We start from the raw sequence: 14,357 nt of genomic DNA on the forward strand, positions 1-14,357 counted from the left end.
CTTCTTTTTGAAATTTATTTCTTCCTACACACATCCCACATCTGGGGATTTACCTTCCCTGTCATGGCATGAGAATGATATAAGGTTATTCACAATACAAGATTTTTGGTGAATTTCAAAGCTGTTTATGAGGAATAATCATTTAATATGTTTATGAAATAATTGTAGAATGTTTTTTCTTATCCAGCATATCCAAGATGGCAACTGGTAATATTGCATTTTGCGCTGGGAGAGTGATTTTGCAGACTGGTAACATTGCGAGTTGATCGTAGGATGTATTAACATTTTTGTTTATTTTCATTTTCCAGACATGTATACAAGCCTATGTTAAGGAGAGGGTTCAGTAAATTTCAAGCTAATGTGATGGTGTTCTTCCTATCAGCTGTTGGACATGAGGTAAGTACAGGTTGTAACAAAAAATTGTATACAATTTAGTAAATGGTATTAGGCAAACATGTCACTTATTGATTGCATTGAGTTTGATTTGATCGTCAAGATAATTTCTTAAGCTATTACATAAGCTTTGTTTCAATAAAATTGGTGGTCTACAAGCGAAGATATGGCCAACTGTGTAAGGTAGTCCTAAAACAGCTTGGGCCACATTTGTGTCTTTGTGTAGCAAAAGTGACTGAATTGAGTTAAATCATGACCCATCTGGTCGGTGCTCTTAAGATGGGTAATTTTAAGCAATGGGGGATTTGAAGTGATATTTGTTGTTAAATGGTTTGTGGAATGATGTGGGGCCGTAGTGGTCAGCGACAACCTGTAAAGTGTGCTGAGGCTTGTGGACCAATGTCTAGGCATTGTGCCTGTGCGTAGCGCACTATAAATCACTGCACTTTTTTTTTTCTTTTCTTTTTTTTAAATTTATGAATTTGAAATAAATATCATATAAGTTGTTTACTAATGTCAATTAAGTGAATGAAAACATGAAAAACCTTCGCTTTTGTTCTGAAATCTTTGACGATAAGCATGAAAGTTCATTTTACGTGGTACAAACTTGGTATGTGCGAACATGGCAAAAAGTGATCCAACTCGGGTAATTAAGTTAAATCAGGCATAGCATTTGAACCTGAATTGGGAATGAACCCAAGTAAGTTTTCTGTTAGCCAAGCTATTACTGATTCTGCTGTATATCATGAAAGTCAATTTTACGCAATGTAAGCTTGATATGCGTGCAAATGTCGAAAGTGGTCAAACTTGTTTTCTGAACGGATTTAGTTAATTGAGCATAGCGTTTTTAGCCAGAACTAGTGAAGAAACCAAGTAAAGGTTTTCTGTTAGCCAATATGTTACTGATTCCACTGCAAAAAGTGAAATTACAATTGTATAATTTTTCTTGGTACAGTCTGTATATAGATAGAGATGGGTACTAGGAAACACTAGGAAACAAAGATTATGAAAAAAAAATATAATAAATATATAAAATATAATGGGAGACTATAAAATACTTAATTTTAAAAACCTATTCTTTGCCAGAATGTCATGTATGTTTTGTTATTTTGCATAATATCATTTTATTTTTCAGTACCTTGTGAGTGTACCTCTTCACATGTTTAGACTGTGGGCTTTTATGGGAATGCTCATGCAGGTGAGAAAAGTTGTAATCATATGTGACACAATCTGGTCCATGGAGGCCTAAGGCGGCAAATTTGAAATTGAGATAAAGACAAAGATATACAGCAAAAAACAATAAAATACATCAAAAACAGACATCAAAAAACTTCATAACTTTAGAACCAAGCATGCTAGACCTTTGGTTTTTTCAGTATATGATAGCCTAATATCTGCATAAGGTGATAATTATAGTAACTCAATTTTCAAAAATGCCTCTTTTGGCCTCCATGGACCAGATTGTGTCACATATAGACTTTTTCAGCAGGTAATTTTTGTAAACAAAAACAACACAACTAATCACAAACTGGTGACAGCGCATTCGCTGAACACATAGCGTGGTATGATTGTTCACACCAGTCATGTATCGTACTGCTCTTACTTGATGCAGCAAATTGAATTCAGTGTCCAATGCATGGTCGAATACACATCCAATAGAATAAGATCTATTACTTAAAGTAATAATATCAGGTTTCTGACAAATTGGCATTTTTATTTATTCACATGATGATAAAATAACATTAGTTTTCACTACCTTCTCATTTAGAGTCGAACCAATGATGTAAAATAAAATAAAATAAAATAGCTAATATCACGACAGCGCCTGGATCGCCTGTGTCAGCCAATCTGATTGAATTGAATTGAATTCAATTCAAGAAACATTTATATCACAACTTCAATAATACATGATATAATGACAAATGCCAGAACTAGCGAAACAATATCATACAAAAGTAATTAGGCAAGTAGTCTATCCGATCACAAGCCCACTGCTGACAGTCAAATGCGATCACGGTAGAACAAACAACCATGTGATTGGGCAAGAGACAGGACAAAGGTGAGCGTGAGATAAGATATAACAAGTGGCATCAATGAAAATACCTGAAAAGGAGTTGTGGGGTAACACACGCGGAGCAAGCTCGTGGGGTGCGGGTTGCCGGCAAACAGTACAAAAAACACATTCAAGGGTCTGCGGTTGAACAGACAAACAGAAAAAGACAAGACATTACAGCAAAATAAGATGTGAACAAAAGTCAGAGAGAATTACTGGTAAACCGGTTGAGAAAGTAAATTGCTCTTAAAATGGTGTTTAAAGGAATGATTAATAAAATAAATGAAATAAATGTTGGTATTTATACAGCGCCTTTCACATGTGAACATGTACCAAAGCGCTTTACATTTATTCCGCTGTCGTTAGAATATGTCAGCTGCCATTCAATGCCCAAGGCATGCTCATACCTTTGGGCGGCGCTCACTGGACAATATTCATAACAGCTCCCCCATTTCACCCCTGGGTAGAGAGAGGCAAGTAAGGTAAAGCGCCTTGCCCAAGAGCACAACACGATGGCACCGCCGGGGCTCAAACTCGCAACCCACCGATTACAAGGCAGAGCCTGTACCGCAGCGCCAACGTGCCCTACATCGCGAGATACTTGTTTAGAGACAAGTAGGTTGAGCAGAGAATACAAACATGGATAAGACATATCAATTGACCATTTTGAAAAATTGCAATTGCCATTTTGAAAAATTGCAAATGCCTTTATCAAGCTTATGGGCACATTTTTACTGTGCAGTTCACTAACGATCTGGCATCGTAGGATTAAATTACTAAGGCTTTCAGGAAATCTCCAAATGGAGAATCAAGACTTAAAAGAAAGTTTGGTCAGTTTACTTTTTTTTTCAATATTTTGCCACATACAATAGTAAAAAACACAAGTTAACCACAAAATATGATGGTAAACAATGATTTATAAGGTTTGTCTTGCTGATTGTTTTGATATATCAGAGTTGTATGGTACAAATTACAGGCAGACTAAATATTTTGCCAATGTTATACTAAATATATGCACATGAACATAAAAAATAACACCAATAAGATTTCTGAGTAGGATGAAAAGGGCAACCTCATATTTAGGGCAACCTTATAAAGTTTGATTATTTTCCTCTTTGTCTTTTATCTGCCACTAGGTACCACTAGCTTTCTTTGTCTCCGCCTTCTTAAAGCATCACTACGGCAACATGGCTGTGTGGATGTCACTCATTATTGGTCAGCCAATAGCAGTGCTGATGTACGTCCATGACTACTACATTTTAACATATGGCAGCTAATGCCAAATAAAAGTGTTGGTAATATCTCCAAGTAGATGGTCAAACAAAATTTGTTGTCAGGTCTGTATCATAATACCCATCTGTATGCCACAGGCAAGTTACTTAAATAATGGGTAGGTGGGCAATTCCAAGCACCATCATTCCGCAACCCGAAGTTTGCACATGAATTCTTTTTAATGCAGCAGCCAATTAGGTAGATGAATAGTATAATGGAAACTATCTTTGGTAAGTGAAAGATAAGGTGGGAGAAACATTTCCAAACGACCCTAATTTGCATATGCAAACTATGTGTTGCGGAATGATGCTTTGAATTGCCCAGGTAACATTTCCAAGGTTAACACTACACCAAGTTTTGGGGTCTTTTTAGCACAGTAAAATCATGAGGAACTCCATATTTTTCAAATTTTGTAAATTGTGGGATCCATTTGGACCTCTTCATTTGAGACTAAAACATAATTGTGTCAGAATTTGTGTCCACAGACCCCAAAAAATTGTTTGGGACCCCATAGTTTTTGCAGATTATGGGGCCAGATATTTGGACCTTGCGGCAACCCTGAACATTTCAAAGTACTGTATGAGAGGTTATTTTTGCATTCAGATATTATTGCGATTTCCAATGCAAAAACCTTCTGTGTGCATTGATATTATTGCAAAATTCATGCCGTGCCAGTGTTATCATATGACAAAATTTCATGTGCTTTCATATTTTTAATACGCTATTTGCGAAAATAAAACCACAGTGAAAATAAATTACCACTTATACAGTACCAATTTATGGGCAGGTAAAAATGTCAGATGAATATGTGTAATATCAATATATGGCTGTTTATTTTTGTAGTTTTAACAAATGACCAGCCAGAAATGGGGATCACTGACCACTATACTTTGATCAGCTCGTAATAGGCGGGAAATGTTTTACCGCTACGCCAAAAAGTAAACCCACATTAAGAGTGCTATTAGTTGACCTGTCTGGTCTTTATTTTATGTGTCAAATAAGACTTTTGTTAATAATTTGTGATGTTTTTAGTGAGATGTCACAAGACAATTAAAAAAAAAATTATATTGATCTGCGATGTTATAAGGCCCGCTGATTACGAGCTGATCAAAGTATAGACAGGCAAATACTTTGAAATGTTAGCCCCCTGCCACCCCCACCCCCAAAATATTTGTATGGTCATGTTTGCGTTGATTGCAAATTGACAATCGCTCAAATAAGTGAAGTAGACAACACAGACACATCATTGTTAAACACTGACAAACAATGGTGAATCATGATTGAATCTCTTTCAACTTTCAACATCAAGATAAAGATCATTCTGAACTCACATGATTATTTCATAAGAAATGTCAGTTAGTTATTGCCACTCAACCTTACAAGAAGATCAGGGATTTCTCTGTTGATATCAGCAATAAAACTACAGAATAAAATGGCAGTATTTAGCCGCTACCTCCAACTCAATTCAACATGTTCCACACACAAGTTCCAGGCATGACAAATTTTACTGCTTCTTTTAACTTGCGCTCGCGTATATGCTACTGGAAAAGTGTGGATTCATCAGTGATTAACAACATTTGGCTCCTTTACAAAGGTATAGGAAGACTTGTTGAAATCAAAATCGTTTTCCAAATGTAAATATTGCAACTCCACCTTCCAGTATTTCTGGATTATCTACGCATGATCTAACAACGCTTGTGATTTGTGTAAAAAAGCATTAGAAGAATGATATATCTTATTTTTTGTTATAATTTGATGAAATACAATCACCAAATGTTGGGGAATAATATATGAACTGGGTTCATTAATAGAATTGAGGGCATGATCATTGTGTATACATGCATTCTGCTCTGCCTTGGGCATATCGATCATGCCCTCAATTGAGTGCATGATCATTGTTTATGCCCTCTGCTCTGCCTTGGGCATATTGATAATGCCCTCTCAATTCTATTAATGAACCCCTAATTTATGTCTGAAATGAAATGATAACTGCATCATTTGAATGGGCTATAGCTAGAGTGGCAACTTTTGTGTTCTAAAAGGTCAAATTCTATTCTAGGGAGTTTTGTCAACTTTCTAGAAACCCATGTAAATAAAGCAAAATGGTGGCTTGTGGGATATTTTGCATATCGAAGACTCAAGAGAACCAAAAATTTGGATTTAAGGAGTACTAAAGGCTAAATAAAGGCAAGTAAAATAAAGGAAAATATTAGTATAATATGGGTTTGCTCAGGCCCTTTACAGAATGTATACAAAATATACAATATATTAGCTGGAAAGCTTAATTTTGAAAAATGCCATTTTCTGTGTTTTCCGTTTTTGACTCCAATTCTGTGATTTTTTTTTCATTTTCCGTAAAACAGAAAACTTGCCACTTTTGCTAAAGCAGAAACACATTCTTTTTGAATATCCAGATGATGCTGTACTGAACTGTGCAATTTTGAAAATCATTGACGAAATCAATTGTTAGTAACAGTAAATGAAATATTTATAGAAATTAATGTAAAGGATCATGTACTTTAACAGAGCAAAACCAAATATTTTCTTTATTAAGTAGTAGGGGCATGTAGGTGTGATTGTGCATGTATCGTACTTAATGTAAGCACACCCAAAGTTAGCCTAGTGTCAAGACAGAGATTATACATCTCACAGAATAAAGCTGTCTAATCCCTCAATGCAGTGAAGTATTGACATTAAGGTTATTAATTATTTTAAACTGTTGTGATTTGGTAGTTCACTGCATCTTACGAATGGTAGTGAGCTTTGGCAAAAATTGCATTGCTCAATTCATAGCGAGCGTGTAGAAGAATTAAAATATCACAGCTATACTTTTATAGGTGCTGGGTTCTTGAGTTACGTTGTGAAGAGGGCTGAAACAACAACACTTTTGTAAAACGTACATAACTAATTAACAACAATAAATTAAGCAAGTTTGCAGAGTATACGATTTGTAGAATGAACTTTTGCAAAACATCAAGGTGTTAATTTTCAATAATATATTGATCTAGATAATGAAAATCAATTTTAGGTTGCTTCACCAACAATACCTCGTCTACCCTTAAGCTAATTTTGTGTGTGCTTACATGAAGAATAGACCTACAAAGCACCTCCAGAGTATATTTATAGGGCTTTTAAAACTAAATATATGATGTATAGTGTGTGCTCAATTGTCAAAATAGTTTAATGAATGAAGCTTGTGTTAAGAAGTCACATTTTCTCTCATTATTATTGACACTTAGTTTTTTGCCATTTGGGTGAGTCCACAAGCCACATGGGACTGAGAGTGCCCAAGTAAAGATATTGGTAATGGAGACTGCGACTTTCTTGTAGCTCAGATGCTGAAGAACCGGGCTCTTATTATTTCAGGAAACAAATTCAGCCAAATTTATTTTATTTTAGTCAGTTATTCCCTTATATTTGAATTTGAATTAACACTCAGCAGCTGAGCAACAAGGAATGAACACCAAAGAGGTAGCACATGTTAAATGTTATGAGTACTACCTGCTGATTTATTATGATTTATTGAGCCAATCAGCAACTTGGTATGAATGATGATAGGGCTGAAGAGGCCTAACTCCATGAGTACTATCTGCTGATTGGTTACAAGAAGACTACTATGATTTATTTAGCCAATCAACAACATGGTAAGAATGGTGGTAGGACTGAAGATGATTGAGCTTAAATATTTAGAAGCTGTGTTTTGATTGGTCACTCAGATGACTATATCACTTAATTAACCAATTGGATACACTGTAAAAAGAATTCTTAAGGGATTAAGAAAGTAGCCAAATGTCAGTTGCATATCTCTCTGGAAATCATGACCGAGGTGCAGTGGATTTGCCACATTGTGGCTTGTATCTTAAATCTACCAAAAAAAGCGTTGACAACGTAAAGAAATCAGCAAGTTTAAAAAACCCACCTCGGCTCACTTTTTGAAACTTGGTCCCATTTTGAACACGAATAGCAAATCAGTGTTTTTATTTTATTTCAACAGAATACAGCGTTTCCAACAAGATTACAAGCCTACTTGTTATTCGTTTAATTCAATCATTAATCATAATTATTATGAAACAAAACACAATAGGATATTGGTTTACCGTGCAAGAACAAGAAAATAACCTTTTAGGTCATTTTAGAAAGCTTACAAATTAATATCGCATTTGCACATTAAAGATACATAACACTTCTGGAAATGTTTTAAATTTATATAAATATGATAAAGTTTAAATCAGTACCTTTTACAAATGGGACCAAGTTTCAAAAAGTGAGCCGAGGTGGGTTTTTTAAACTTGCTGATTTCTTTACGTTGTCAACGTTTTTTGGTAGATTTCTTTTCTTTTTTATGAATGTAGCCAAGCAGCTCCAAGCTTGGAAAGTCATCAGGTTACGAAGTGCTCTATAAAACGAATAAAACGAAAAATAGATGTTTGAAGTTGCTATTCTTGATTCATGACAATAAATAATTAAACAAAACTTTATCAGTCGTTTAAAACTTGATCGTCACAGCGTGACTGTAATGTAATGAGGCGTACACAATGATCAATATACATTTTAATATACTTTAATTATTCAAGGCAACGTAAATAATTATGTAAAGAAAATGTAAATATGAACAACACACACCCAATGTTGACAATGCCAGAGAGACACAGAGAGTAAGTCCGATTTAGGCCTACTTCAAGTCGGAAGATTGTGGATATCAGTATGATTAGCTATGATTTGCCACTAATTTTGGCTATGAAATACCGCGTAAAATAAAGCAAGAATGTTTGTTTATTATCAAACAATCGCATTGACTGTAAGATTGGTGTAACTTTTGGAAATAATGAGTTATTAAAATATGACACTTTGGACAGTAAAAAAGATTTAGCATGGTTTTAGATATATTTTGTACCCAGCGAAAAATATCATAGAACAATAGCGTTTTGTTCCGTGTAAATATAGTCTTGCGGTGCATCTGTTTATTCTTCTTTATCAGTCGTTTTTTTTTAAACTTGCTGGTCATGCTACCGCATGACTCTAATACCGTATTTACTGTATTAAACATTCCCCTTCTATTACACCTAATCTTTTTTCAAAGAAAAGTGATTGAAATGCAGAAAAAGTCCATGCCATAGTATGTTCATGTATGCATCGTATTAAGTAAGCTTAAAAACTTATGTGACACAATCTGCTCCATGGGGGCGAAAGGAGGCATTTTTGACAATTTAGCTCCTATAATTATTACCATACACAAACTTGAGGCTATCATAGACTGAAACACCAAAATTTCTGAAGTTTTGTGATGTCTATGTTCTTATGTATTTTATTGCTTTTTACTCAGTATTTTTGCCTTGATCTCAATTTTAAATTTGCCGCCTTATGCCCACATGGACCAGATCATGTTACAAATGTGACCCATCACATCAAAACCAACCACTTGGCTTCAGAAATTGCAATGGAGATTTATACATTAGGATAAACTGCTATTTTTTAGCTTCAAAATGCCACCTTATTGAAATCAGGTACAGTAAAAATGTTGTATGAGGCAAAACAAGCTCAAATGTCTTTTTATTTTCTTTATATTTTCTCATCTTCATTCATTGTTAGCTAAAAATGCAGCCAGCCGCGAGGTGGTCGGTTCTGATGTGATGGGTCACATATAGATGAGTTAAATACCTATGTTATTTACCCATGTTATGTTAAATACCTATGTTACTTAAATACCTGTTATTTGTAGACCTTGCGCAGCTCAACTTAATATATATATATATGCAGCAATGGAAATGCTCCTGAAAAAAAGTGACCTCAGGTCACCTGACCCCAGGTCAGGTATACATAATAGTGCTAATATGGCCAAGTATTATGTTATATGGCTTGTTATTGACACATGTTTACATTTGATACGCCCTCTGTTGGTCTGAGATAAAAAAACAACTTCTGGGCAAAAGACCCTATAGTTTACATGGAGGAAGTTGTTGTGTTTTTCATTAACTTAGGATTCAAAGCAAGTAAATTGGGCTATTCCATTTAAAATCCACACTACCCTGTGGAAGATTTTGGAAATATCTGCCACATGGGGAGTATGAATTTCAAATGGAATGAACACATTTATAGCAGCTCAATTTGAAACTCACTCTCCCTCAATGGAAGATTCAGGTTGAATCTTTCTCAGAGGGTGTATGAAATTTAAATGGAGCTGCCCCTGTAGAAGATATTTCCAAAATCTGCCACAGGGGTATTGTGGATTTTAAATGGAATAGCCCAATGTTATCAAATTTGCTTACAAGTGCTATAAGCTACATAATATCACAAAATAATCAAAAATAAATTTGTAGCAAGTTGGGTTTTAAAAAGATTTTATATGGTCTGCCATGGCACTGCTGTATTCTTTTGACTCATGTGAAACAAAAGAGGGTGCTCTGTATGTAAACGTGTGACATTATAGGTCAACTCATCTATACAGAAAAGATGAAGTATTTGTATATTAGTTCAAGTTCAAGTTTTTAGCAATACCTTGTAAGATATTGATTACTGCATAATGTAATTACACCAAACTTGCCATTGAATCTATTTGATTTATAGATACACACACACACACCCCCACCCACCCCTACACAAGGGGAGAGTATTATTGGTGTAAGCCCTCTATGTCGGAGGTGCGCTATAGCGAAGGTTTGTTAAGTCAAAGGTTCACTATGGTGAACTGGTATTTTCCTATACCAGTGGGTTCATTACATTGAAATATGGCTCACAATGTTGAAAAATAATAGATTAGGTTTACTGCATGTGGAATATACAATAAGGTTTTTATCTCTGTTTGTTCATCGAATATGAAATAGGTTTGCTTTATTGAAAGTTCGCTGTGTTGAATATGAAATACGGTTCGCTATGTCAAATGTATTATTGTATGTATTATGTATATTCGACATAGCAAACCGTTGACAAAGTAAACCTTTGACATAGCAAACTTTTATTTCATATTAGACATAGCACTACTTTGTTTAGTATACTATCCAGAGAGGTCAGCTGGCCTTGGCTGATCGCACTTGCACTTGCTGAGTCTGTGAGGGTCATAGACTGTAGCTAATTCAACATAGAGAACCTTTGGCATAGTGAACCTTATTTCATATTCGCCACAGCGGACTTTCAACATAGGGAACTTTATATTATAATCGTCATAGCGGACCTTTGACATAGGGAACTTTCAACCTAGCGGGTTGTTATCTTATATGACCCAAAGAAGCGCAATGAGTTGGGATAATGTAAAAAGCAAGTTCTACCCCTGATGTCAGAAAAGTACAACACTTAATTAAAAATATTATGTTGAAACATCAAAGCTCAATCCTAATCCTTTACACTAAATACCTAACTGGGAATATATGTTAAAATTACAAATTCAATCTGTAACCAGTGTCTTAGCTAGCCACCCGTCTGGCTGTCATTTTAGACGGGGAGTTTGCTTCTGAGACAGGCAAAATTAATGCCTTTGACAGATGCTGCATTATAATTGTCGGTATTGACAAAGTCTGTTGACCTTTTTAGTAGACCAGCTTTGCTAAACAAGGCCATAGCAAGACATATTTGAACTCTTTGAACCCCCAATGGGCTGTAGAGGTCTGGTAAATGTTTTAAAGGTCAAATTAGGACAGGCATTTTTTATTCAAATGACGGGCAAACCTCAATTTCTAGCTAAGACCCTGTCTGTAGCAGTTATATTTTATGGGGAAAAATAATTTAAAACCTACATTTCTATTATGCTCAAAGACTTGTACAAGGTTATTTCATTTTATGTATGCTAATGTTTCTGCGTAATGACCAACAATGAATATTTAGACCAAAGAGTGTAAGAGAATAGTATTTAGTCTGTTCTCAAGATTTTGAATGCCTAGACTTTTGCATAGTCTATGACTGACTTATTATGAATTTATGACTGTTATTGGCAGTATTTTATTTAATTTTGTCTTGTCTGATTGTCTTTTTATGTCTGTCCCTTCTTTATGCCTTGTGTGGTGTAATTAGGCTACCCTTTGGTTTTTCGCTTGGTCTCTTGGCCAAATTGTTATAAAGGAACTTATTGTCAAAAACATGCCAAATAAGAGATTTCCCCTTCTTTTAAAACATTAACCAAATATTGATGGAATTAAAGGTTTCATCACCAGGCAAAACAGTAAAGTGGTTTGTTTTAATTAAACAAAATTACACCCCCTATGGAAGACATATCCTTAATATTCCACACTGGGAGTGTGAATTTCAAATGGGGTTACCTGAACGCCATTTGAAATCTACACCCTATTAAGGTCATGTCTTCCATAAGGGATGTATAGATTTCATCTGGAATAACATCAACCCCTACAAGTTCTGTATGCATTAACCATTTTGGTGTTTCTAAGATTCAAAATGTCATTCAGTTTTAACCTTTGCCAAATGACTGGGTACAGGGTGTATCAAAATGATTGGTACCGGGCTATGTGACATTTTCAAAAATATATCAAAAATATAAAATTGCTAATTAATATAGTTTTTGTACTATAAATAGAAAGGGGTATATGTTAACTTATTGATCTAATAATATGGAGATGATAGGTTGATGCATCTGGGAGCTATTGTCATTTAAACGAAGATCGACGTAAACATGGTTTTACTTACACAACACAAGATGAATCGGTTCACTGTTTGAACTATTTATTGCATACATGCTCTTCAATATCTTACCTCAGTCTACATAACAAAAATTGCTTTACACATGCTTTTAGAAAGAAAGATCCTGAAGTCCCTGCCTTACCACCCTGGCAGTGTGAGGTGAAGCCCTATCTTGAATGAACTTAACACCTGGGATGAATCCGTTCTGCAACGGGCCATATCAAATTGTGAAACAATAGTTATAGCATGTTTGCATGAGATACTCCTTGCGCTTGGAAACTGTCTTCAAAATCTTCTCTGCACTTCTCCATAGCTTCGCGTTAACCAGCGATTCTTTACTATGAATGCACGCTGAAGTGTGGAATACTGTGGAATACTTTTACCAGGTCTAACCTAACCTACACTGCCAACAGTCTATAGCCATTCTGCCACACCATCTACTTAATAGTAATCTCAATACTACAATATAAATTACCGCACTGGAAGGTGTTGATACACAAACCTATTTCACCCCACCTAAATTATTCAAGTCAATAATATTACTCTCAACCAATAAATATTGATTAGAATATTTATATCATTATGAATGAAGAAATAGGCAAGGAAAAATTAAACATTTCCATGATTTTCAACATATCATTCTCACAAGGTATTTGTAGTAAAATAGAGCTTTGAAAACGTTATGCTACTGATCCAGCGTTACGATGAAAGTGTAAAACACCTACTTTCCTTTAGAATCATGTAACTTCTGAACAGAATATGCTATCTTTATGATCTAAAATTCTCAGAGAAGATAAAACTACTATAATTACAAATATGTAAACGATTTACCCCAAACTGGTACAAAAATAGTAAAAGAAATCGGTAAAAAAATGAAAAGTCGTCGGTACCAATCATTTTGATACACCCTGTATGTTGTTTTAGTTCCTATTGGTGACAATCCAATATTGTGAGGAATTGGCTTATATGCCAGGAGTTCTCAACTTGATTTGTTTGAGGGCCAATAAGGGTGCCAAAACATTTCAAGCATGCACAATTGAGGGCCAAATACAGGCCAGTTTCTTGTTTATCTTTATATTTTGTTGAATGGCCAAATATTAATCTTTAGAAGGTCTGATTTTGACCGTGATCCACCTGTTGAGAATTGTTGGCTTCTTGCACTTCTCAAATGAAATGAAAATGCCAGTGAGATAATTATTGACGTATACTGTAATACGACTGATGATAATTTTGTAACAATTACTAAATATTTTGATATCCAAATCTACACGAAAAAGAAAGTGTCAATATTTTTGTAGATACTAACGACAATATAAAGAATGAAATAGGATCATGAGACGAATTGAAAATATGAAATGTTAGTATCAGCAGTGTATATTTTAAATAAGTCATATTTTAGTGGAAGTATTTTTACTGTACTTATATAGCATAAAAGATAACAGTTGTTTTATATCAATGCAAAAAGTGATAATACTTAATGTACATAGACATAATGGTCCACTCTTTCAACGATTTACGCATAACTTTAGTGCTCCTTCAAGGTAGGAGACTTTGGGCGAATCCATACAGGAGGGAAGTTCATCAATGTGGAATGTGGACCCTACACGCACTGACGCACACACACTCTCACGTGCTGTAACTCTTACCAGAAACGCCCTCACTACGCAATCATTTTCTAGATGCGGATCCAAGTGCCGTGGAGAGTTGCTGTAATTGATGCGGATCCCAGGAGTGCACATTGATGTGAATTGATGCGGTTCTTGCTCCTGTGTGAAGTTGCTCAGTATAATGTATGCCAGTGGTAGCCTGTTCTATTATCATAGAATGTTATAGATACACCAGGCAGTTGCAAACAAAAGAGATGCGATATACATAGGCATTGTGATTAAGAAATGGTGACCATATATATAAAGTTCAAATGTTGTTTTGTTTTTCCAGTTTTAAGAACATTGGTGAGCATTATAAATATACATGGCTATAAAAGGGAAGAGGGACTGGGCAGTCATGAAGGGAAGAC

At 35.1% G+C, this 14,357-nt stretch overlaps 1 protein-coding gene across 3 annotated transcripts in view; it reads left to right on the forward strand.

Moving 5' to 3' along the window:
• The window catches only part of LOC140172813 (diacylglycerol O-acyltransferase 1-like), a 34,162-nt gene extending 30,402 nt beyond the window's left edge, over positions 1-3,760 (forward strand). For all 3 annotated transcript variants that reach the window (XM_072195940.1, XM_072195941.1, XM_072195942.1), the window contains exons 15-17: positions 309-396; positions 1,529-1,591; positions 3,583-3,760. In XM_072195940.1, the coding sequence (XP_072052041.1) occupies positions 309-396; positions 1,529-1,591; positions 3,583-3,723 (292 nt within the window). In that variant the 3' untranslated portion in view covers positions 3,724-3,760. The remainder of the gene's footprint in view (positions 1-308; positions 397-1,528; positions 1,592-3,582) is intronic.
• Positions 3,761-14,357: the final 10,597 nt, after the last annotated feature.

This window comes from Amphiura filiformis, chromosome 16 (genome assembly GCF_039555335.1).
Source record: "Amphiura filiformis chromosome 16, Afil_fr2py, whole genome shotgun sequence".
Lineage (NCBI taxonomy): Eukaryota > Metazoa > Echinodermata > Ophiuroidea > Amphilepidida > Amphiuridae > Amphiura > Amphiura filiformis.